Source organism: Rattus norvegicus, chromosome 19 (genome assembly GCF_036323735.1).
Source record: "Rattus norvegicus strain BN/NHsdMcwi chromosome 19, GRCr8, whole genome shotgun sequence".
In the NCBI taxonomy this organism is placed as follows: Eukaryota; Metazoa; Chordata; class Mammalia; order Rodentia; family Muridae; genus Rattus; species Rattus norvegicus.
In genome coordinates this window covers 70,628,028-70,653,932 of record NC_086037.1, presented here as the reverse complement: position 1 = coordinate 70,653,932, position 25,905 = coordinate 70,628,028, and the positions used below count along the sequence as shown (strand labels likewise).

Below are 25,905 nucleotides of genomic sequence, written 5' to 3'. Positions count from 1 at the left end.
CCAGAGTGGCTGCCACCTTTCGGAAAGATTACATTGCAAATGGACAGAGCTTCAGGAAGTGTCTAAACTCCCCAAGGAGCTGCATAATTGACTTTCTCTTGGCTGGGTCCCACTTTAAAAGTTGTTTATTTTGCAGCTGGAAATTCCATTTGTCCTAGGTCTTAAGGTGAAATTAAAATTCCGTTCAGGGACTGAGTATGCAGACGTGGGATTTCAGCCCTCATTATGAAGGATCCTGTTGTTGGCTTGATTCTTCTGTTGCCCTGGGCTCTGCCGTCTTGAGAGATGCTGTGAGGCTGTTTGCGAGGGAACCTGAAGCAAGGTGGAGCAGAGTGCTGGGATTCATGGCCTTCTGAGCAGCAGCCAGAGAGCTCCCCTCTTAGTCCTGTGGAATCTTCCACCGCTTCCACACCGGACCCTACCTAGATGGTTGGCAAATGTCTGAGGCAGACAAGGAAGCAAACAATGCTGTTGATTGTCTTGCCGAAGACAAGCCATTTCATTGATTAAAAACACAACCCCACCCTGGTATTCTTGTTATTAGTTCCAATCCCCAGGAAGCAGGTTCAGCCAAGAGCTCATCGTTCTGGTGACATTCCTGACAAATGCTCATTGTTGGCTAAATTGTACCGAGTGTGTCAAGGATTACATTTAAATCCAAGTCAAGTGTGCAGCGTCAGGGGCAACTGGACAGGCATGGAAGACGGATCAGCCAGTAAAGCACTTGCCCTGGGGGCATAAGGATCTGAGTTCAATCTCCAGAACCCAAATAAAGATGCCAACAGTGTGAGCATTGGGTCCCAACAGCTAGATGGGAAGCAGAGATAGGAAGATTTCTTAGCAAGATTCTACTGGGCAAGGTAGCCTGGCCAGTATGGTAAAGTTGCAGGCCAAGGAGAGGCCCTGTCTCAAACAAAAGGTGAGTGGTGCCCAGGGACCAACAAACTAAATTATCTTCTGCACCCGTATATGCACAGGCACATGCATACGCACCACACATGCCACACACATGCATGTATGCATACATGTGTTTGCACACATGCAAACACACACATGCATGCACACATGTACATGCACATGCAGCTATCTCTCTTCCTGGGAGATATCCTAGTAGGAAATCCTTCAGAAGCAGGACCCTGTACATAAACCTTATATTCATGCTGCTATGTCTTGACAACAAACAAACAAACAAACAAACAAACAAACAAAACAACCCTTTCTTAGAGTGGACTTAACAATGTGAACTAGCCACGTTTATCACAGCTAAGCATTAGAGTTTTCGGTGGCATCTTACTGACAACCTCTATCACTTAAAGGCTGGCGAGACTAGTACTCTGTGTGAAATACAAAGACCGCTGATCAAGCAGAGCTCACTCTCACATTCAAGGGTCATGAAGCATCGTGGCAGGAAAGATGGGTGTTGTCTCAGGGATACCCGTGGGTTGAGCATCTAAGCCAGTGGTTCTAAGTATCTGCAGAGTTGCAGATACTTAGAACTTATAACAGTAACCAAATTATAGTTAGGAAGTAGCAACAAAGTAATTCTATGCTTGGGGGTTGCTACAACATAAGGAACTGTATTAAAGGGCTGCAGCGTTTGGAAGGCTGAGGACCACTCTCCTGTGCCTTGGAGAGATTTTCCAATTGGTCAGAGTGACCCCACTTCCCAGTGCTGGGTGGATGTGACCAACTCCTCTCTCCCTCTGCAGCGTTGGCAGGCAGGGGTGGTGCTTCTGCCCTGTAAACAACCTGCCCACCCATCTCACATTTGTTCTGTGCACCAGCTCCCTAAGGGCAGGGATCTAACCATTACCTTTCACCTCTCTCTGGCCCCTTCTAGTACACAGCGTGTGGATAATTCCAACACAAGGCTGGCCGTGCAAATGGAAAGAGACCCAGGTAAGAGCTTTTTACACTCTCTTCAAACTTGGTGTTTCTTTGATTGGGCAGATAGACACCAAAGAAGGTGTTAGGTACGGTCTGTGCGGCCATGACGGAGTCAATGCACGTTCGGTAAATACAGACTACAGGACCTACCTGGGCAAGTAGGCCCATCACTTCCCCCAAGGGTTGCTTTAGAAATAAGCTGAGTTGGTCAGTACTGTTTCCAGTTACTCCACGAGCACACTTTAAATTGTTTGTGTCTGGTAGACACCAAGCAGACTTTGAACCTTAGAGCTGGTGTCTGAAGAAAATGTCCTTTGAGCTGGGAATGGTTACACATGCACGTACACTCCAGCATTCAGGAAACAGGTGCACGAGGGCCAGAGACTCCAGACTAGCCTTGGTGACATAGTGGGGCCCTGTCTTTGAAAACAAACAAAAGCATGTCCCTGTGTAGGTCTTTATAGTAACAAACCATCGTAGGACGGAGCATCAAGAACACATCAGAAACTGCACAACATGAAGCTTGGAGTCACTTGGTAGAAAATCCTTTGAGGTTTTTCTTTCTATAGTCAATCTCCTTTTTAGCCACTCTGACTTGCCTCCCAGCCCTGTTCTGTAGCACAGTCCACCCCAGAATGTCACTTGCTCCTTCCTGGGATCTGTGCTCACAGGGTTGACACAAAGCTGCAGCTCGCAACCACTACCACCCAGTACCACCCAAGCATCAGACCGCAGGACACCAGTCCCTGTAAAGATCAGATGCACAAAATCTAGAAAGCAACCGCCAAGTGCATCCCATTTTCCCCTGTGTAAATCCAACATGTGGAAGTGAAACTGTCTTTATGGGGATATCTATACCAGGACAGCATGAACACACTTAGTGTAGAATCAGAGTTTAAAGTGTGGAAGCAGCGGAGAGAGCTGGCCTTAGTATTTGTGAGACCTTCTGTCAGGGGGAAGGGGAAGGGGAGGAAGCGGGACGGTCACTGGCATGCAGCCATGGGATTCAGTGACACAGCAAGATCATCAGGCACATAGCCTCAGAAACGCATCCTGCGTCCAGCTAACCATAAGTGTCTCGTTTTCCCCGATTATACAGATGCATGGGCAGCGTGTGCTAAGAAATGCGTCCTGAGCCAAATTCCTGCCTTTGCTTATTGTGTTTGAGTATACACAATGTACACAGTCAGAAGGGCTGATTCTCTTCCAGGGCTCTCTTTAAAAGTGCAGGAACTTTAGCCTCTAATCAGGGCTTCGATGCCTGCCCATGCATCACAGGCAGAGACCTCGGAGCAGGCCGGCAGGCTGGTACGTGGAGACGCCTTATCAGCAATTCCCTCCGTCAATCATAAACAGCTTATCCGTGTCTCAGCTTATCCCTTCAGCCTCCAACCAGCCAGCGCCAGCACCGGGTCAGGGGTTCCGTGTCTGATAGCCGCCCGCCCCCACGCGTCTCTTAGCAACACCCTAGTCCTCCTCCCCATAGAATGCTCAGGGACAGCTTCTCCATGCTGAGGCCAGCCTCATGCTCTGTTTTCCATGGGTGCAGAATGTGGATGACCTCATAGAACATGTCTCCTCTTTGGTAAACACAAGATGCCTTGAATTTTACTGCTAGGTCTTCCTTCAGGGAGATTCCATACCTGCCTGGCTTTCCAGGGGTTTCCTGCCCCTGCAGTCAAGGTCCTGGGGTTTCTCTTTGGCCTTTCCAGTCTTCCCTTGAAAAGCTCGTAGGCCTCATTGTGAGGCAACCAGAGGGGGAGAGCTGCAGTCAGAGCCTGGGAGGAGGAAACCATGGAAATGCAGCACACACCTCAGTCCACCCCTCCACACACAGCCCTGGCCTTCCACCAGGAAGTGGGGCATCCTGATTCTCTCTCCTTCCAGCACCCTTCCTTTTCCCTGGCTCTTGACTGCACATTGAGTGTTAACCAATGGACAGCCATTCACAGTCTAACCCTGGCTGGGTTGTAGAAGGAACTCTCTCAGTTCCTGCTGGGGAGACACAAATGGACAGCTGCTGTGGGAATGGCAGGCCCAGATCTAGGGTTTACTGAAGAGGAATGTAAAGTTGGCTTTGCCTTGCGATGGTTTTACTCATAACTGCACAGTGAGATAGCCCCAACATTCTTCTGTGTACAAGGAAGCCAGGGAGCATTTGAGACAGGACATGATAAGTAGAGGAGTAAGATATAGGCCTAGAGTTCAAAAGTGTGTGTGTGTGTGTGTGTTTATGAGTACATATGTGTACATATGTGTACATGTGTGCACATGTGTGTATGTATATGCACGTGCACGCGCGTGTGTGTATGTGTGTATGTGTGTGTATGTGTGTGTGTAGGCAAGTACTATTCCTCAGAAGTAGTCTGACTTTGTTCTTTGAGTCAGGGTCTTTCACAGGACTGGAACTAGCTCAATGAGCTGGGGTATCTGGCCAGAGAGCCCCTGAGATCACCTCCCTCTGTTTTCCTGGTGCTAGCATTGTCTTTTAAAACATGTGTCCTGGAGGACAAACTTGGGTCCTCAGTCTTGCAGGCCCTGCCAGCCCCCAAGGTCAGAGCGTTGAGCCCCACACAGGATTGTGTACGGAATTTGCATTTGGACAGTAATGTATCTGTCCAAAGGTCACAGCCTGGTCTAGAGGGAAGGCATAGGAGGTCTCAGTGTCCGTAAAGACTCCGACCTCACCCCGAGGGCAGCGCACCGGTTCAGGGTCTGAGCACAAGATGAGCACGCACACCTTCTTATCCTGCCTCAGGGAGTGATGACGGCAGCCTTAACTCCATCTTCTACGAGCACCTGACGCGGACCCTGCAGGACTCGCTCTGTGGAGACCTGGCTCTTGGCCGCTGGGGCAACTACAGTTCAGGTGACTGCTTCATTTTGGCCTCAGACGACCTCAACGCCTTCGTCCACCTGATTGAAATCGGAAACGGTCTGGTCACCTTTCAGCTTCGAGGACTGGAGTTCCGAGGTAGGGGTTCCCTTTGTTTGCAGCCCGGCTGAGACTCGGGGGGTTGGGTCAGTCATCACGAGGAGAGCACTGCTTAGAAGCCTCCTTCAGGGCTGGGGAGATGGCTCGGTCGCTAAAAGCATGTACTACTCTTGTAGAGGACCTAAATTCAATTTCCAGTACCCAGATTGTGAGGCTCACAACCACTTGACTCGAGATCCAGAAGGTCTGATGCTACTCGGCCTTTGTGGCCCCCTGAACTCTCGTGTGCATACGCACACACACACACACACACACACACACACAAAACAAAATGAAGTGACTCTTTAAAGAAAAAAAGCCCAGAGCAAAAGACTTGGGGACTGTTCCTCTGTGTGGGAATTAAGGCTATCTCTGCTCTTGGCCAGGCATTCTGACAAAAGCCCACCACAGTCAGCTAGAGAAACAATGATCCCTTCTGATCTACCCTCTACTCTCTGATCCACCCAGAGGGGAGCGTCCTCACCGCTGTGGTCAAAAGCCATCCCTACTGATGTTCCTTCTCCACCCTGGTGGACTGTATCCCCTCAAACCAAGAGCCCAAGTAAGCCTCTCCTCTCTTAAGTGAGTTATTTTACCACAGCATCATGGAAAGTAATTAATGCAATGACAGCTCAGCGTGAAGTGGTATATACCACGTTTCCCTGGGTTATGGTGACAGAGAGGCATGGCTTGCTAGGGACCAATGTCACCACAACATACTGGATTTCTGGAACCTCACAGGGTAAAATTTAGAAGGGGGTTTCTGCTGGGCGGTGGTGGCATATGCCTTTAAGCCCAGTAGTATTTAATCAAGAAGCAGAGGCAGTCAAGTCTCTAGGTTCAAGGTCTGTCTGGTCTACAGAGTGAGTTCCAGGACAGAGCTACACAGAAAAAACCTGTCAAAAACAGGAGGGGGGAGAGGAGAGGGTTCCTACGTGACCGAGGTTGGGGCTTCATGAGTAAGCTCCTGGGAGTTTGCTTTGGTTTATTGCTTTCTCTTTTTCCAGTCAACCACAGCCTGTAAGATCAGTGCAGTAGCAACATCTTGAGGGGAAAATGGCGGCTAACTTGCCCGGATCCCACACCTTTCCCTACAGTAGATTTTCTTTGACCTAGTTAGATCATAGTTTTAAACACAGACTTAGATCATAGTTTTAAACACAGAGACCTCAAAACCCCATAGCTAAACAAAATTGAAGTTCTGAGGAAGAACCCAGTTGACCCCAAAGGACTGTTGTTGGATTTGTTTCTCTTTGCCACACATATTCCAGTATTCCCACGGAGGGCCAGCTTTCTCCTTGGGGTTGTTCTGCATTTTTTCTTCCTCGTTCTACTTCTCTTCTGAATTCCCAGTTTTCTGAAAGATTGGGTTTTATTTTGGTCAAATTTAATCTACTTGGGCATTGCCTGGGGCAGTCAAAGAGAGCACTCGTAGATTATCTATCTATCTATCTATCTATCTATCTATCTATCTATCTATCTATCTAGCATCCGTCTGTTTCTCTATCATCTATCTATCATCTATCTATCTATCATCTGTCTGTCTACCTATCATCTGTCTATCTGTCTATCTATTATCTTTCTATCTATTAGATAGGAGAGGAAGGAGGTCAAATAAGGAAAGACTGAAGTAAGGAATGTCTAAACATTTCTATCTGTCATCTATCACCTGTCTGTCTGTCTGTCTGTCTGTCTGTCTATCTGTCTGTCTATCTTTCTCTCTCTCTCTGGAAATCTACTGAGGAAGCCAGTAGAAGGAATGGGAGCTGTTTGCACATTCACAACTGATTAGCCCTCCCTTCCTCCTCCCCCAACACATACTCTCTCTCTCTGTCTGTCTCTCTCTTTCTCTCTCTCTCTGTCTCTCTGTCTCTCTCTGTCTCTCTTTCTCTCTGTCTCTCTCTGTCTTCTCTCTCTGTCTGTCTCTCTGTGTCTGTCTCTCTCTGTCTCTCTGTCTCTGTCTCTGTCTCTGTCTCTGTCTCTCTCTCTCTCTCTCTCTCTCTCTCTCTCTCTCTCCACTACCTTCCCTGCCTGCCTCCCTCTCTCATACCAGAGATCAAACTCAGAACTGCATGCATGCCAGGCAAGTGCTCTACCACAGGGCTACAGTTTGTTAGGAAGAAAGAAATCTACCAGAGAAGGAAGCCAGCAACCTGGGATCGTGGGGAAGAGAGAGTCTTGTCTTCCCCCTCTCAAACCGCAGCACCCTGAAGAGGAGCATCACATTAACAGGAGGTCCTAGTGTCAAGCTACAGAAATCGACCCAGGTTAACACAAGAGAAGAAGGGTTTATGGAAAAAAGCATCCGGGAATGAAGGTTTTCTTAGCAGCATGGGGCAGGTGTCTTGTGGTTTTGGCCGAGTTCTACACCTGATTTGCACAACAGGGACCTTTGCTGCTCCCTTAACTGTCTAACTCAGGACTCAACTCCGGCTGGCCTCAAGGGAGCAGCAAAGCAGTGGTTAAATCCCCACCACGGTGCCTGTCATGGCTGGTGTGGGATGGCACTAACCTGTCACTGATGTCAGGCTTGCACTAGTCCTCCACTGTCATGGGACTTGACATCAGATGAATGGGCTGAGTGGGGAATCGGGTGTGTATGTTGGAATGCGCGAAAGCTCACTGAGTCCATTGGTGACAACTTTAAAGGGATGTGTAAACACTGCAGTGTGGTTTTTCCCTAAGGCAGCCAGCATTGTGAGTGTGAGCATGGAAGGCAGGATTGGGACTAACCAAGGGAGTGTCGAAAAGGAAAACAAGGACAGGAAGCTCCAAGTCCTTACATGTTCAAGAGTGTGACAGAGGTCACAGTGCTTGACCAGGCTACAAAAGGAGTGAAGCAAAAAATGGGGAAAGAGGAAGCAGGATCCCAGGACAACACCAAGGCGCTGAGAGCCCAGAAAGTGGGCAATGGCCACTGGGGTTGATGGAAGAGGAGACAAAGTGGCCACTGGAGATGGGGTGCCCTGGGCTGCTATTGAGAGGGAGGCAAGTTTTTTAATTTTTTTTTTTTTCGGAGCTGGGGACCGAACCCAGGGCCTTGCGCTTGCTAGGCAAGCGCTCTACCGCTGAGCTAAATCCCCAACCCCTGGGAGGCAAGTTTTGATGAACACATCAAGGGTTGTTACTGTGAATAGAAAGGGAAGAGGGGAGCAGAAGAAGCAAGGAAGCGAGGGAGGGAAGGAAATAGAAATGAAAAGGGGAGGGGGAAAGAGAGGCAGGAAAGGGATGGTGGAAGGGGAGGAAAGGGAAGAAAAAAGGAAGGAGAAGGGAGAGGGGAGGAAGAAAGGAGGGAGGAGAGGAGGAGGAAGGAGAGGAGAGGAGGAGGGAGGAGAGAAGTGAGGAGGGAAGGAGGGAGGAGAGGAGGGAGGGGAGGGGAGAGGGGAGGAAGAGGGAGGGGAAGATGGAGAGGACTAGAGAGAGGAAAAGGAGGAGAGAGGGGGAGGTCAGAAGAAAAGGAGGAAGTGGAGGAGGGAAAAGAATGGAGTGAAGAGGAGGGAGGGCAGGAAGGAGGTCAAATAAGGAAAGACTGAAGTAAGGAATATCTAAACATTTCAAAGTCTATTTGCTGTTAAAGTTTTAAATCTCATTTTCTCAGAACCCTTTCAAATTTTAATGTGGTCCACCCTGCAGGCCATTTTATCAGATCAGCATCTTGGTGGGCCTCTCAGAAGGGACACCTAAGATACAGTAGGGGTGCAGCCAGAAAACAGCTAAAAGCAAGATTTACACCCCTGTCTATGGGAGATATTATCAGCCTTCTCACAATTTGGCTGACCCCATAATCACTGGCCCGTGGGGACGAGTGAAAATAGCCACGTAGCCTAAGCTCATCCAAAGCAGATCCAACCCAAAGCTTTATCTTCACTGGAGATCCACATACAGCCCTCCCACTGATACTAAAACTCTCTAGAACTCGCCTCATCTTGGCAATGGTTGACTCTTCATCATGGCTTTATGCTTTATGTCTGGGTAGCTTCAGGGAGCTTCTAACTCCCTGGGTTCCAGACTTCGTCCATAAAACAGAATGCTGTCTCCAGTGGATGCTCGTACAATTGCCTTCCTAAGTAGAGGAGCCTAAGGTTTGCTGGTGTGTGTGGCACGTCTAGGTAGACAGGGCGTGTCCCATGGCACTAGCAGAGTCTCTGCCACCTTAGCATCCTGCACTCAGGAAAGCCTTGTGAGGAGACAGCTTTGAATGACCCGTGAACTAGGAAGGCCTCCTCCTCACAGTCCAGCTGGTTCTGCTGCTCTTCCGGCCTGTAAGTGGAGTGTGTGTAGGGAGGCCTTACTCCCAGCAATGATTACAGATTTATGCATTTCATCATGCATCAGGCTGCCTGGCATGCACGGAAGCTTTGATTAATTCCACTTTTTAAATGTATTTGTGTGTAGGTGTGTGTACATTTGTGTGTATGATATCCATGTGTGTTTGCGCAAGTGTGTGTCATTTGTGTGTGTGTCTGCACATGTGTGTAACAGCCCTATGTATGTTTACCCATGTGTGACATTCGTGTACATGCATTGCACAGGTGTGTGTGACCTGTGTGTGTATGTGTTCACATGTGTGTGGCATCCCTGTGTATGCACACATGTGTGTAACATTCATATGCATGTTTACACATGTGTGACATTCATGTGTGTGCTTTGCACATGTGCATATGACAAGTGTATCTCCACATGTGTGTGTGACATCCCTGTGTATGTTTGCACACGTGTGTGTGACATTTGTGTGTATGTTTTCATGTGTGTGTGACTTCATTGTGTGCTTTCCACATGTGTATATGACATGCATGTGTATGTTTGAACATGTGTGTGACATTTGTATGTATGTTTGCATATGTGTATGACATTTGTGTGTATGTTTGTACATGTGTGCATTCTCGTGTCTGCACATGTGTGTGTGACATTCCTGTGTATGTTTGCACTGTGTGACATTTGTGTACATGCATTACACAGGTGTGTATGACCTGTGTGTGTATGTGTGCACATGTGTGTAGAGGGTAGAGGTTGACATTGGGTGTTTTCTTCAGTGGTTCAGCACATTATTACTACTTTCATTGTTGTTCAGTCTCTCACTGAACCTGGAGCGTGGTGATTGGCTAGCCAACAAGCTTTAGGGATTGTCCTGTCTCTGCATCCAAACATTGGGATTATAGGCATGAGTCACACACCTCAACATCCTGCCTCTTATGTGGGCGTTGGGGGTCAGGCCTCAGGTTCTCATGCTCCTACAGCTCCCACTAAGCCATCTCCCCTAACATCGAAGACACTAGTTTTTCATTCTAAGAGACCAGACCTCCCTGTCTGCATAGGTCCACATACAGGGTGCAGCTGGTGGGGAATCCTTTGCGTGGCTGGGAGGAAAAAGTCTCTCAGAACTCAGGTATGTTCAGATCAACCAAAGTGTTACAGCTCTCTGAGGGGAAGCTGGGGCAAGGCAGGCTGCCGGGCCTCTTCTGTGCCCGCCACTGCCCCAGAGTCAGTGACAGATAACAAGATGCAACAGATAGCTAAGGGCTAAGGTCAGGGACACCAAGCAGGAAGGGGCTGTGGTCAGGCTTGTGCACCCAGCTTGTTGGACCCCATCGAGGTCCAGCAGCAAAAGCTTTGGGAGAGAAAACTCTTCCCCAGAGAGTTAGAATTCAGTAAGACAGGCACCTCAGATGATCTTTGGTGAAATAACTCACGTAGATTTAAATGCCTACCCATTCTCAATTATGAGAATTGCTGGTGTTTCTGAATCTGCTCAATTGTACCAAGTTTTCCGTTTGGTGGTATGGTTCACTGTGGGGACACAGAGCTTTCTATCCTAAGGAACACGTGGCTTTGGGGAGCTGCCACGGTGTATATTTGGAACAAGAAGCTCTCACCTGCATGACCAGCGTGGCCCGTGCATCCCATGAGACACGCAAATGTCACCTTTCTAAGTTGATAATAGCCACTTAAATGGATGTTGTCCAGAAACAAAATTTCACCTTGAAAAACAGTGGTGTTATTTTAAAAGCATCACAGCACGCTTAAAAATCTAGTTTATCCAGCACCACACCAGGAAAAGCTTGTTCTTAAGGGGCCGTGTCTAAATGCTAAGCAAATTTCCGCAGACTCTACAGAGTAAAAAAAAAAAAAAAAAAAAAAAAAAGTTATTAAAAAAATCTTTCTGTTATGCTCAGAAAGCAAACGAGTTATAAATCATCCTGACACATTTAACGTCCTTTCGTGTCTTCTCCCCCCCCACACACACATTGGGCCAGCGTTCCTCTAGGCTCTCAAGGTCACTGCTTAGAGGCGACTGATCCAACGTTGCTCCAGGGTGGGGCTAGGAAGTGCAGCAGAAACTGACCGTGAAAGCAAGACGGTATGGAGCCTGGGGGTGGGAGCTAGGGAGCCAGCAGGCTTTGGCTATGCTGGGAGAGAGACCAGAGATCGCATGGAGACGCTGACATCACCAAGAGCACAGCCGTGTGGGTCCCGGAATCAACTAAGGTTATTAGGGCTTAGTAGCCAAAGCCTTTACCCACTGGGTCATCTCACTGGCACCAAGAAGCCATCTAGATTTCATCAGGTATAATTAACACTCTTTATAAACCCATTCAAAACAATACTAGCCCATGTCTTTTTATCTACCGTTTGGTTATTGGATTGTTATTTTTGCTGTTGTTGTTTTCTTTTCTTTTCTTTTCTTTTCTTTTCTTTTCTTTTCTTTGAATCAGGGTCTGACGCACCTCAGGCTGACTCCAAATTCACCAGCTGAGGAAGGCCTTGAACCCTCGGTGAAACTGCCTTCACCTCCCAACTGCCCGGTCACAAGCATGTTCCAGCACATCTGGTTTTATGCCCTGTGGGTACCAGGGCTGAAGCCCAGGACCCTGTGTGTGTCGGGCGAGCACTACGCCCACTGAGCCACGTGGGCGGTCATTGCCTTTTGAGCGAAGAAAGGTTTAGGAAGCAGGAGTCAGGTCATTTAGCTTAGTGTCCTTTAGCTAGTGGCTGTTTATGTTGGGGTCTGGGCTGAAGCTGCCCCTCTCTCCAATGCTGCCTGGATTCCAGACACCCCACTGTGGGTTCCTGTACTCCATGACACCAGCCAAGGTTTTGCTAACTGGGTTCCTGTAGGTTTCTAGACTGTCTGCCCAGTCTTTTGATCCTATGTGCAGGGTGCTCTGGTCTTGTTGACTTCTAGTGTATTGGATTCTGTACACTGTCCCCCACCAGACTAAGATCATTTTTCAACCATAAATCCTTCTGCAAGGGGATAACTAAGGCACGCCATGGCATCAGCCTACAATCTCTATTTCCCTCCAAGTATTTATAAAAATGTTAGAAAACACATGACCTCCATTTACAGGAGCCATTTCCTTCCCAATTCTTACAGGAAGTCCTTTGGAAGCATACCTGGTCCACAATCTACAGCATGCCCTGATCTCAGTGTGGGGTGGGGGTGGTCTAGGGTTAGGGGCACGCTCTGTGAATCACCTCAGACTAAGAAAAGTGAAGCTCTCACAGCCTGGTAGCAGCATCTCTTGGTAACCATGGTAACCCTGCCCAGTGGGCACCTGGCTGCTCTGGGGACTGCCCCCTTGCCACCTGTCTTGAGTCTTCTGCCTACTTGGCTATCATCTACAGTTCAAGGCCATCCAGTGTTCAAACCTTGGACACTGGGTGGGTGTTTTCTGAATTCCATATGTACACCATGACACTGGAGCACCCCTCAAAAAGAGAAATGTAAAAAGCCCCAATAAATGAAGTGAGTCAGGGGCACAGCCTTGGATTGTAATCATTAGATTAAGATGGACCCATGGCGGGGGAGGGAAGTGGGGGAGGGGAGCCTAGCGGCAGCTACAGGTTAGCCCACTGTGGTAAGTGCAGTGGGCTCTCCCTTCTCTCTAACCATCATCCTGGGCTTGAGACCACATAGCGCAGCCTTTAATTGAGGCAGAGTTAAAGCCAACAGGAATGGAAGGCTATGAATTCCTTCTTTTTCTTCTTCCCAGGTTGGCTGAGAAGGTGGGGTGCCATCCTTGTGCATGTGGCTCAGGTTGACCTAAGCAGAATGCCGTTTTCATTCACACCCTGACATACTTTGTTCTTGACCCAGCTGGCCTGCCTTGTTTTTCTTCCATGGTTTATATCATTGTCTTGCTGTGATGTGTTTAAAAGCTTCCTCCTCCTTTCCTCTGGTCTCCATTCTGTTATTCGCCTGGGAAGGTGCTCCAGGCAGGTGTGTCTAACCTCAGGTTGTCTCGCCAAAGACAGAGAGGGTTCTCCAAATTTCCATCGGCAAGTCCGTGCCCACCATGAGAGTCTATATATCCCAAAACAAAAACACGGAGAGTAGAGGAAAGTCAGAATGATTGTGAACGGGCAGTGCACACACCTGAGGCAGAGCCAATGTAGCACATTTGGTGAGCTCCAGGCCTTGTCACAAAACAAGGTAGAGAGCTCCTGAGGCCTCAAGGTTAATGTCTTGCCTCCCTACCTACCTACACACAGATACACACACACACACACACACTCACACCCCCACCTACACACAGATACACACACACACATACTCACACCCCTACCTACACACAGATACACACACACACACCCTTACCTACATACAGATACACACACACACATACTCATACCCCTACCTACACATAGATACACACATACTCACACCCCTACCTACACACAGATACACACACACTCACACCCCTACCTACACACAGATACACACTCACACCCCTATCTACACACAGATACACACACACACTCACACCCCCACCTACACACAGGTACACACACACACACATACTCATACCCTACCTACACACAGATACACACATACTCACACCCCTACCTACACACAGATACACACACACTCACACCCCTACCTACACACAGATACACACACTCACACCCCCACCTACACACAGATACACACACATAGGTACATACAGATACACACACACACCTCCCTACACACACACACATACACAGAGAGAGAGAGAGAGAGAGAGAGAGAGAGAGAGGAATGTGTGTACACACCTGCACATAGGCACACACCTGAAAAGTTGATGGTTCTGAGAATCATGGCTGTGTGGTAGGCCTGCTTTGGACTAAGAACAAATACCTGATTCTAGCACCTTACAGAGACACCTCGTGGGGCTAGACGGATGGCTGGCTCAGTGACTAAGAGCACTAGGTGCTCTTCCAGAGGACCTGGGTTCACCTCTCAACACATGGCAGCTCATAACCGTCTGTAACTCCAGTTCCAAAGCATCTGCTGCCCCCTTCTGACCTCCGTGTAACCTAGCGTCTATTGTGTCCTTGGCCAGGAACCTACTGCCAGCAGAGGGAGGTGGAGGCCATCATGGAGGGTGACGAGGATGACAGAGGCTGCTGCTGCTGCAAACCCGGCCACCTGCCACACCTGCTGTCCTGCAATGCCGCCTTCCACCTCCGCTGGCTCACCTGGGAGATCACGCGCACACAGTACATCCTGGAGGGCTATAGCATCATCGACAACAACGCGGCCACCATGCTGCACGTGTTCGACCTCCGCAGGGTGCTCATCCGTTACTACATCAAGGTGCGTGATGCGGTTCCCAGGGCTGTGGGTGGAGCCTGGGAGGCGGGGATGAGAGACCTGGCTCCACCCAAAATGGCCGGCAGAGGTTTCTCCCCAGCTTGCCAAGAGAGATGCAGCCGGGCTCGGGGACCTTGTCTTTATTGAAAAGCCCAGCAGGGCTTTGTGTTAACCTGAGCCTGGGTACCACAGGCCGGCTGCAACCCCGACTGTCTATCCATTTCAACCACAGCAGGGGGCGCTTGTCATGATGGGCGAATTAAATATCCAGGAAGCACCAGCAGGCCCCATGTTGGAGTGACACGACCTCATTAGATGCTGGGCAAATGGTCCAACTTAGAACCGGGATTGTGGGTTGGAGATTTAGCTCAGTCGTCAGAGTGCTTGCCTCGCACGCACAGAAACCCGGGTTCGATCCCCAGCACCACATAAAACCAGATGTTGTGGTGCACATCTGTAGGCACAACACTCGGGGGCGGGGGGGGGGCGGTGAGGGTGGTGAAGGAAGGCAGATCAGAAGATCAAAGTCATCTTTGGCGTCACTGAGAGTTCCGGACTAGGCTAGAAGAGAACCTGTTAACAAATACTCAATCCAAAGGTTAGGAAGTACAGTGGTTTAAAGAATGAGAAAGGGGGGAGGAGAGGGGAGAAAGGGAAGGGGGATGGGAAAGAAGGAAGAGAAGAATATATATGCAGCTCAGAAGCCCTGTAGGGAAAAATGTAATTCTGACCCAGGGTACCACGTGCGGGCCTGGTCTGAGGTGCGTTCTAGGAAGCAGGGACTGGCAGGACAGGAGAGGACAGGGAAAGTCCTTGTGATGGACCTGTGCTGGGCATAGGGCGTTTATAGATGGTGACAGGCCTACTGAGAGCTCCACCATTCGATGGATGCTGTCCTGTGGGGGTCTCTGCCATCCCCAGGGCCAGCAGTGTTGTTCTGCATGAGGCAAGAAGGCTCAGTAGCCAGTGTTGGTTCAAACTTCCAGAGCCTGGCCCAGGGCAGTTTATTGAGTCTTTGTTTAAGCACAGCAAAATTTTGGAGGATGTCGATCTCAACCCCATGTATACAACAAAGTCTAGTATGACCTCATATTGAATCTCCTTTCTAAGTACATATGACCTCTTCTGTAAAGATGGGTTCTGTTGACTGAAAAACAACACTCAAGATAAGGTCTCAAGAGAAAGAATCTGAGATAAGAGCCTGGGGAGTCCTGTGTGGCCCAGCCCTGCAGATATTACAGAGGTCACCAGGCTATCAACTGCGTCCGTTCCCCACCGTCCGGCAGAAAACAGGTTGCACATCTCTTCTTTTGAAGAGACAGCCCTAGTGTTTAACATTCCTGGTTTCCCTAGTGATGATCTGTGAGCACAAGGACCTCATGCCCTCTACTTTGTCCCAAGAGCCAAAAGGGACCCATTAGAGGCCCCAGGTTCCTCATAGCCAAAGATGTCTTTGGTGGAAACAACAATGTCTTTTCTTAGCCTCTGAGGCACCTTTCCAGCTCCTCCATACTGAGATGCAGTAAATCAAAAACTGAAGTCTTCCTGATTGTGGACTGGACACAGAACCTCACAATCTGACTTGCTCTCTGCAGAGTATAATATACTACATGGTCACTTCCCCCAAACTCGCCTCGTGGGTCAAGAATGAATCCCTGCTGAAGTCACTAGAGCCCTTTGCCAAGTGGCACCACATCGAGCGCGACCTTGCGATGTTTAACATCAACATCGATGACGACTACGTCCCGTGTCTCCAGGGGATCACCCGGGCGAGTTACTGCAGTGTGTTCCTGGAGTGGATTCAGTACTGCGCAGGGAAGAGACAGGAGGTAGGGAGGGGAACTGGGGCTGAGGGGCTGAGTGCGAGCCAAGGAAGCGAGGGTGCTTAAACCTCCTCTCTCCTCCCGCACTCCAGGGTAGACAGTAAGAAAACAGAAGTGAGGGAGAAAACGTGTTTGGAATAAATGTTTAGCACTGAAGCAAATAAAGGTTTAGTACTTGATTAGGCAACAGTATGCTTTGTCTCCAGTGACAGAGCTTTTGAAGGTATCTGACTGGTTTAAACTATGCTCAGGGTCACTATAGTTTAAGTCTGTAGTGTAGCATAGAAACGTCCTCATTTAAAATTGCATTTTGGGGTTGGGGGTCGGTAACCCATGTCAGTAACCCTGGTGCTGCTAGTGAGGTGGGGCAGGAACCCAGTACCAAACCAGTGAGCTTTGGGTTTAGTGAGGAGATAGCTCATCTCAAGAGGATCATGTGGAGAACATGCCTATGGGTGTGTTCTCTCTCTGTCTCTGTCTCTCTGTCTCTGTCTCTTTGTCTCTTTCTCTCTGTCTCTTTCTGTCTGTCTCTGTCTCTCTGTCTGTCTCTCTCTCTCTCTTTCTCACACACACACACACATGCACACACATTAGTTAAATTGAGTAAATTTGCATTTGGAGGGCTCAGTGACAGAGGGCTTGCCTGACATGTACAAGATCCTGGACTTAATGCCCAGTACCACCAACAAAACATAATTATTAATCATTCGTTATAATTTAATTTTATTCTGTGTCTGTGAGTGTGTGCATGCACTTGGAGGTCAGAGGTCCATGCTGGGGAGGGGTGAGGGGTGTCTTTCTCAATCATTCTCCACCTTATCTTTGAGGCAGGATTTCTCTGAGCCTGGAACTCACCAGTTTGTAAAGCCCGATTGGCCAGCAAGCCGTCTCTACTTTCCCAGATTCTGAGATCTGGGATTACAGAAGTACACCACCAAGTTATTCCAGAAAGTCTTGGGATCTGAACTCGGGTCTTTATGGTTGAGAAACAAGCACTCCAGTACCTGAAAATATATATTTTTTAAAAAAATTATACTCTGAGTCAGACATGGTGGCTCATGTCTATAATCTTAGTAGTAGGGAGGCTGAGGCAAAAGACCTTCTAGTGGGTCATCCTAGGCTACATACTGAGTTCCAGTCAAGCCTTGGCTACATAGTGAGCTGTCATCTCAAAACTGACTTTTTTTCTCTTAATTTGATCTTGCTGTGTGACATAGTTCTTGACTGGTGTCAGGAAGGTTGGACACATTGATTCATGGCCACGCCGTCTGCTCAGCCATCAGATGGCCCAGGCTGCTCCCGTCATGGTCGTTTCCCAGTGCAGTGCCCACGGGCTGAGTGAGCACCCGAAGGCGAGCTTGCCTCCTCAGAGGAAGCCAAGAGTACCGATTGCTCACAGCCAGAAGTGACAGCGAGAGTCACGGGATGGGACGTCCATCCCCATCACCTGCTAAAGGCTAAGTGCATGAGTAATAGTGTAGGAGGGAGGCTTAAAGCAGCAACCTCAGTAGCTGATAACGTACACAGACCATGGAGAAGACACCAAGCCACAGCACTGACTTCTCAGAGTCAGGGAGCCAGCATCAGCCTAGGGATATGGTAGCTGAGGAAAAAGAAAAGGAAGCTTTGATGTGTCTCCTTCGCCCTATACCATCCCCTTTGTAAGCAGAAAAAAAAATATGTATGCATAATATGATATATGTCATAATATGAAATCCAGAGCGTCATCTCATCAGACCTAACCTTTACCGCCATGTTCCCGGAAAGCACCTGCTGTGGTCTGAGTGTGGGATGTCTCCCCTACAGGCTCCTATGTTTGAACACTTGATACAGTTGGGAAGGCTATAGAGCAGCCTCATTAGACCGATTGGATCAGTGGAAGCAGGATGTCCTTGTCACTCTTCTATTGCTATGAAGAGACACCATGACCAAAGCAACTCTTACAAAAGATACCATTTAACTGGGGACTCGCTCACAGTTTTGTGGGGAGTGTGGCAGTACGCAGGCAGACGTGGTGCTGGAGAGGCCCCTGAGATTTCTACACGCTGATCCACGGGCAGACAGAGAGAGAAACTGGGTCTGGCATGGGCTTTTCCAACCTCAAAGTCACCCTCAGGGACACTTCCTCCAATGAAGTCTTATCTACTGCAGCAAGGCCACACCTCCCAGTCCTTCCTCAAAAGTGCCACCCCTGTTTGGCTAACCATTCCAATATGTGAGCCTGTGTGGGCCACTCTTATTCAAGCCACCGCACAGGCTTTGAGGCCTCATAACCCAGACCTGCATCCTGTTCAAGTTCTGTCCCCTGACTGTGCACACATGTGACCAGTCACCTGCCCTCTCCTGTGACCAGTCACCTGCCCTCTCCTGTGACCAGTCACCCACCCTCTCCTGCTGCCGCGTCTTCCTTACCATGAAGAGCTGTGTCTCTTCTGTCAGCCAGAAAACCCCTTCATCCTTAACTGCTTCTTGCTGGGAATATCATGAAACCAATGAGAAAACTTCCTAATGCAGTGTTTTCTGCATGTGTCCAACCATGAGAGAAACTGCCATGGGCAGCACAGGAGGCTCCCCCAACTCTGGAGTCACTTCAGAAGCATGGGTTAGCTGCAGTGTCCCCAGGGAAGCCTGCTTCCGTCTCATATGTGAGAGCCAGGGTGATAGCTGCCTTCTCATCCCTGTTCTTCCAGCTCTCCAAGACCCTGGACCATGTGGACAGTGATGAAGACTCAGCTCTGGTGACACTCTCCTTTGCCCTGTGCATCCTGGGAAGGCGAGCTCTGGGAACAGCAGCACACAACATGGCCATGAGGTATTCCTGGGACAGGTTGGGATGTCTTGGGCTTATGCAGGTGCCTGGCATTTATGTTTGACAGATCCTGTCCATCGTTTTCAGTATCCCAAACCCGGCCTCCTTGTAAGCCTTCCAGATGTGCTGTTACTCTGTGAATCAGGTTGGGGCAACTGCAGAATGTTTCTTGTCATCGTAAACTTTAGACCGTTCCATTGGAAATATTACTGTGAGCAGTTGGAACTCAGGGGCTCCAGGTCTCAGACCTTCCAGGTTGAAAGAATTGGGCTGAGAAGGTAGGTAAAAGCTCGCCTAGTATGCCCGAAGCCCTGGGTTCTATCCCCAGCACCACCTAGACCATGCATGGTGACACACACCTGTAATTCCTGCACTTTGTGAAGTAGAGGCAGGAAGAGCAGAAGTTCAAGGTTGTCCACTGCTACAACAGTGAATTCAAGGCCAGCCTGAGCTACACGAGGCCCTGTCAGCAAATAAACTGGTTGTGAGTCCGCCTATAGATTTTTGCCCAGTGCCTGGCATAGTTAATGCTTGTGAAACATTCATTATCCCATCACAGTGACAGCCCCTTTCACCCTCTGGCCCCTGAGCAGGTCTGTCACGGACAAGCTGTGCTTGGCCCTGCTGTCCCCACTTTTCCAGCTAAGACAGCCTAAACTAGTGACATCCATCCCCTCAGACAGTGGGCGTCAGTGGTTATTGTGTGTCCTCATCTTTAGTACTCAGAGCTGGGGGCAGGAGGGACCTGAGGGGTCATGCAAGCTCCTGACTTAGGGAATGACAGCAGGTCGTCAGCTGAAATCAGAATCATGGTACAGGAGGGAGCACTTAAGTTTGACAGACAGAAGGAAGTCAGGGCTGCAGGTAGAGCTCATGGGTAGGTACTTGTCTAGCATGTAGGAGAACCTAGGTTGGAGTCCTAGCACTGGGGGAAATTAAGGAGTGAGGAAGGAGCAAAGGAGCGAGTCCTGGAGCTCCTCAGCTAGTCCTGAGTATCTATCATGTACTCCCCCTGCCCAGCATCTGCGTTACCATGTCCTGGCTCAGGCTGTGGTGCTAGAAGCTGCTGGGGCATTGGCTATATCATGGCTCTGGTACCATATGGTCTAAACTCAGGAATGTTGTGCCCTTTGGAGTGACACCATGTCCTCTCCTGCCCAAATGGGTCATTTGGAGTGGTTTCCACCATTCACCCTCAGTGTCCCCGTCACTAGGACAGACATGCATCTCTCAACTTCAGCCATAGACCCCTACAGGAAAATATGAATGCTAACACATTGGGAATTGTCCCCAACCTGTCTTGGAGCTCTCTACCTCACAATGTAAAAGTAAAGCTTGGGGTAAAGTGCTCACCGACCAACATGAGGACCCAAGTTCAGAGCCCTTTACCCCCTCACAAACCTGGGTATGGCATCGCTTGAGATCCAGTGCTGAGAGGCAGAGACAGGAGGACTTGGGAGAGGGAAGGGGGGTATGGGCGGTTCTGGATCACATTTGATCATTCCTGGGGAGGCACCAGCCCTGAAGACCAAGACAAACAGGGCATTCTGGGTATTACTCACTGTCCAGGAGCAAGCCAGTCTCTCTGGAAATATTTTCATTTTAGAACCCAATGGGCTCTATCACACACCAGATCCCATCGGCTGAGCGCCACCATGGATGGGCACGGATGACGACAGGGTCAGGCTAGTCAGGAATTGTGTTAAGTTTTGGTTTTTGGTTTGTGGGTTGTTTTGTTTGTTGTTACTGTGATCAAAACATCCCTGGGCACCAGTTGAAAGAATCAAGGATCTTTTGGACCATGGTTTCAAATCCACCACGGTGAGAAGGGAATAGCTGAACTGGCCTCTTTAACAGGAACACCTATAGTGTTGGTGTGGGGCGGGAATACTGCAGGCTGCTCCAAAGGGAAGAAACCGCAGGATGACTCGCAGGAGGCCACGTCTCACGCTTTTACTGTCATGGCTCCCCTGAAGCCTAAAGGAGCAGGGCTCTCCCACACGCCTGAGCTGGGGGTCTGGGAAGGATGTTCCAGCTGGGTACCTTAAAACCAACTATGTCTGGAGCTTGTCCCTGGGCTGCTTAGAGCATTGTCATACTCTGGGTTCTGATTCTCCCCCTTCACACCCACTGCCCTAACCTTCCAATCCCCTTTCATGCTAACTGTATCTCCAGTGGCTATCTTGAGGGTGTAAGGATAAGACATGACCAGCCAGTGCAGCCCCTGCACAGAGGTGGCACTGGGCACTGGGCATCTGTACCATTGTGCTCAGGGAACTGGTGTGAGGGTGAAGTCAATGCCTTGTCCGTGGATGTCACAGAGGAAGGAAGACACACAGGAAGAGAGCTCACTGCAGTCCTGCAGCAGGTCTCCTGTCCAATCCTGGTTTGGTGACACAGGCTGAGATCTTGAGTGCTGGGTATCCCCTATGGCTGACCCGTAGGCAGCGGTGAATCAACTCATTGTTTGTGCCTGCTCCTCGCTTGCTGTGACGCTCTTCCAGAAGCCTGGCTATAGCAGTGTGGAGGGTGGCAGCTTACTTGGAATGCAGAACAAGTCAGTCTGGGCTAGGCATACATTGATGAGACCTGCAGAAACTATCCCTGTGGTAAAGTTGCTTCCCCAAAGCCTAAGGCCTAAACCCAGCTGATGACCCCAAGCGGCCATTCTTTGGCACTAGATGACCCCAACTTAAGCACTGTTCTCTTTTCTCAGTAGGCCTGGGGGTTTTCAACACTGGACCTAGAGCAGTTCCTTGCGTGGCTGTTCTGAGTTGCTTTTATACCACAGACTCTACCAAGGGTCCCTGCATCAGTTGTAATGTCAAAGTTGTCCCCAGATATAGTCTCCCCTGTGGGCTCAATCCCTGTGACTGACAGCCGCCATGGAGAGAACATAGGTGATAACCAGGCTAGGTGGGTCGGGGTTAATTCTGTGATCAGAACACCTATAAGATCATGTTCAATGAAGGAAGGATTTATTTTGGCTCATGGTTTCAAATCCATCACGACATGAACAGCATGATAGGACCGGTCAGACAGGAAGGGGAGGAGCAAAGTAGTAACAGGAAGGGGAGGAGTCAGAGCCAGATCTAGTTCTTTCCTCCCACGCGGGGGGGGGGGGGGGAGGGGGGGAAGACCTCAGTCTCCCGGAAAGAAAGCTTGTCTCTGCTGTGTGCCTCCGTCTCACAGCAGTGACAGCCCGGATCCAGCTGGGTGAGTGTTCTCAGTCCAGTCAAGGTGTGCATGTATTCAGGTGCACACGTGTGTGCCGACGTATGCGGAAGCCAGGGCACAACCTTTGCTGCCATCCTCGAGGCACCATCCGCCATTGCTTTAGAAACTTCTTTCAGTGGCCTGGGCCTCCCTCTGTGGGTTAGCCTGGCTGCCCAGTGAGCCGAGGGACAACTGTCTCTACCACCCAGCTCAGAGATCCTACCTACACACGATCTCAGTAGAAGCTTAAAAGGACACAGCTCCAAATGCAAATTCACTTTGGGGGTTCTTGAGCTTTCCACGCTCCTTGCTCCCCGCCCTCCCCTACTTTGCTCCAGCCCACTCGCCGGATACCTTCGTCTTCTCTGTTCCCTCCAGGGGAAAAGAGAATTATGAAACACCTCCCATCAGAACTCTGCAATGTGTGGGGTCAGGGGGTGAGTTCCCAGGCTGGAGGGGTTTGCGCTTGGGCTCTGGTTCATGTGGAGAGCCACTTTAATGGAACAGCCGTAAGCACCGCGGTGTGACCTTATCTCGGCAAAGAGAATTAATAACAGAAGTCTATAGAGACCGTCAGGTGGGAGCATGGGTGTCTTAGTAAGGCATGGGAGGGAGCAATGGCCTGCAGTTGTATCTAGATCTGGGTGCCTCGTCAAGTCTCCCTTGGTACTGTCCCCTCGTTCCGACATCTAAAGGGAGTTTTTCCTCCTACATTGAGTGTACAATGTGGAAGCTCCACTCCCTGCCTGCATTCACCCTGCCCATGACTTAGCACCTCATCTCCACCTTTATGATTACTGCCTTTCCGACAACAGGGCTGTCCCCAGAGGTTACCCAGGGAGCAGATGGCAGGTGTCACTCCATTGTGGCAGCCTCAGCCCATGGCACCAGCCTTCCTGCAGCTTGGCTGTGCTGCAGCAGCCTGTTTGCCACATACCCTTGCATTTCAGGAGAAGGAGTAGTACAGACATTAAGGTGGAGGAGAGGAAGACCATCCTTCCGATCCCCAGATACAGGACATATGGCTTTCCTGAGCCCCCTCATCATGTTCACTCAGAAAAGGCCCCAGGCCCTGAGTGACTTCCCCTGTGTGATCTCCTGGTCTTCATTCTGCTCTGTGAACGGGAGGAGGTCATTTGGAAAACCTAGACATGTGAAAGTGAGAACCTCATCACCCTGTCTCTCTCCTAGTCGTGAATAAAGGGGGACAGGACAATGTATGTTCTGAGAACCTGAGTCCATGCTTTGGTGACATTTGATTATTTTTCATTCTTTTTATATTCTGTTAGAATCTGATTTCTACTACGATTAACACAGCCCTGAAATCTCAAAGAAGAGAAGTCTCCCTGGTGTGTGTGGCAGAGTCAGTGTGGCTTGGGAGGGTGAGCCTGCTGCCCTGCCTTTCTGGTGTAGGTGTTTGACCTGTTCCAAGCTGGGTCTCGCTTCCACACACAGAGATCATGTCAGTGGTTCCTATGGTGATGGGAGACAGCCTTACATTAAGGCACTAACATACTTCAGACCTAGCTGTGGGACCGGGCACCAGGGATTCAGGGGAAAGTTCAGAATTCCCTTTCTTCTTTCCATACTGTGTCAGTCTAAAATATAGGAAGACTCTGTGTGTGTGTGTGTGTGTGTGTGTGTGTGTGTGTGTGTGTGTGTGTGTGCATGTGCCTGTGTGTGTGTGTGTGCGTGTGTGCCCATACATCTCTTACTAGTCTTGTTACATCCATATTATTTGAGGTTGAATCTTCCTTTGGTCTGGAATTCACTGATTTAGCTACACTGTGTGGCTAGAACCAGGGCCATTCTACCTCTGCCTCCTCAGCTCTGGGATCACAAGCACACGACACCACACATGGCCTTTTAATGTGGGTTCTGGGAACTCGGGACCTCATGTTTGTGCGAAAGGACCCTGTGGTTGTGGTTATCAAGTGAACCATCTCCTCAGCCCCGAAGGTGATTCCTAAACCTGGAGACATAGATGTTGGTGGGAGTGAAGAGGTCATGAGCTGTGCTGAGTGACTGTGTCTTACAGCCTATGAGCCCACAACAGTGTGACTGTGTCTTACAGCCTGTGAGCCCACAACAGTGTGACTCTCTTACAGCAGTATGACTGTGTCTTACAGCCTGTGAGCCCACAACAGTGTGACTGTGTCTTACAGCCTGTGAGCCCACAACAGTGTGACTCTCTTACAGCAGTGTGACTGTGTCTTACAGCCTGTGAGCCCACAACAGTGTGACTGTGACTTACAGCCTGTGAGCCCACAACAGTGTGACTGTCTTACAGCAGTGTGACTGTGTCTTACAGCCTGTGAGCCCACAACAGTGTGACTGTGACTTACAGCCTGTGAGCCCACAACAGTGTGACTGTCTTACAGCAGTGTGACTGTGTCTTACAGCCTGTGAGCCCACAACAGTGTGACTCTCTTAACAGCAGTGTGACTGTGTCTTACAGCCTGTAAGCCTACAATAGTATGACTGTGTCTTACAGCCTGTGAGCCCACAACAGTGTGACTGTCTTACAGCAGTGTGACTGTGTCTTACAGCCTGTGAGCCCACAACAGTGTGACTGTATCTTACAGCCTGTGAGCCCACAACAGTGTGACTGTCTTACAGCAGTGTGACTGTGTCTTACAGCCTGTAAGCCTACAACAGTATGACTGTGTCTTACAGCCTGTGAGCCCACAACAGTGTGACTGTCTTACAGCAGTGTGACTGTGTCTTACAGCCTGTAAGCCTACAACAGTATGACTGTGTCTTACAGCCTGTGAGCCCACAACAGTGTGACTCTCTTAACAGCAGTGTGACTGTGTCTTACAGCCTGTGAGCCCACAACAGTGTGACTGTGTCTTACAGCCTGTGAGCCCACAACAGTGTGACTGTCTTATAGCCTGTGAGCCCACAACAGTGTGACTATGTCTTACAGCCTGTGAGCCCACAACAGTGTGACTGTCTTACAGCACTGTGACTGTGTCTTACAGCCTGTGAGCCCACAGCACTGTGACTGTGTCTTACAGCCTGTGAGCCCACAACAGTGTGACTGTGTCTTACAGCCTGGACTCATTCCTCTATGGCCTACACGCCCTCTTCAAAGGCGACTTCAGGGTCACAGCTCGAGATGAGTGGGTGTTTGCTGACATGGACCTACTACACAAAGTCGTCGTTCCGGCTATCCGGATGTCCCTGAAACTGCACCAGGTAAAGAGTCCCTTCTGAAAAAAAGGATTAATCTGAAACTGGAAAAAAGATTCTACCCCCATCACACTGCTCCCTGCCCTCCATGAGGTGAGCAATTTCCTCCCCCATCCTCCACCCAGGGATGCTGTGCCTCCTCACTGGCCTAGACTCGACTCAGCCAAGAAGTGTGTGGCATGAATCCTCTTAAACCATAAGCTGAAACAGAGAACTGCTACCTTTAAGTTGTTTGTGCCCACTGTTGGGTAGCAGTGAGGAGAAAAGTGAACACTGAGGCTGGGGAGATGCCTCAGTCAGATGATGCCTCAGTCAGTAATGTGCTTGCTGTGCATAGAACCCAGGTAGTAAACCTAGGTGTGGACGCCAAGACAAGAGGTTCTTTAGGGGTCACTGAGAAGCCAGCTTAGCCAAACTGGTGGCC

The 25,905-nt window shown here is 49.6% G+C and overlaps 1 protein-coding gene across 6 annotated transcripts in view; it reads left to right on the top strand.

Moving 5' to 3' along the window:
• Pcnx2 (pecanex 2) overlaps window positions 1-25,905 on the top strand; it is a 150,630-nt gene that overhangs the window by 112,937 nt on the left and 11,788 nt on the right. For 5 of the 6 annotated variants that reach the window (NM_001427189.1, XM_063278079.1, XM_063278080.1 and 2 more), the window contains 6 exons: window positions 1,841-1,899; window positions 4,646-4,861; window positions 14,188-14,441; window positions 16,034-16,267; window positions 18,952-19,073; window positions 25,343-25,487. In NM_001427189.1, coding sequence (NP_001414118.1) covers window positions 1,841-1,899; window positions 4,646-4,861; window positions 14,188-14,441; window positions 16,034-16,267; window positions 18,952-19,073; window positions 25,343-25,487 — 1,030 coding nt within the window. Of the gene's footprint in view, window positions 1-1,840; window positions 1,900-4,645; window positions 4,862-14,187; window positions 14,442-16,033; window positions 16,268-18,951; window positions 19,074-19,157; window positions 19,304-25,342; window positions 25,488-25,905 lie in introns of those variants that run through there. The other variant, XM_063278082.1, reaches the window with a different exon arrangement.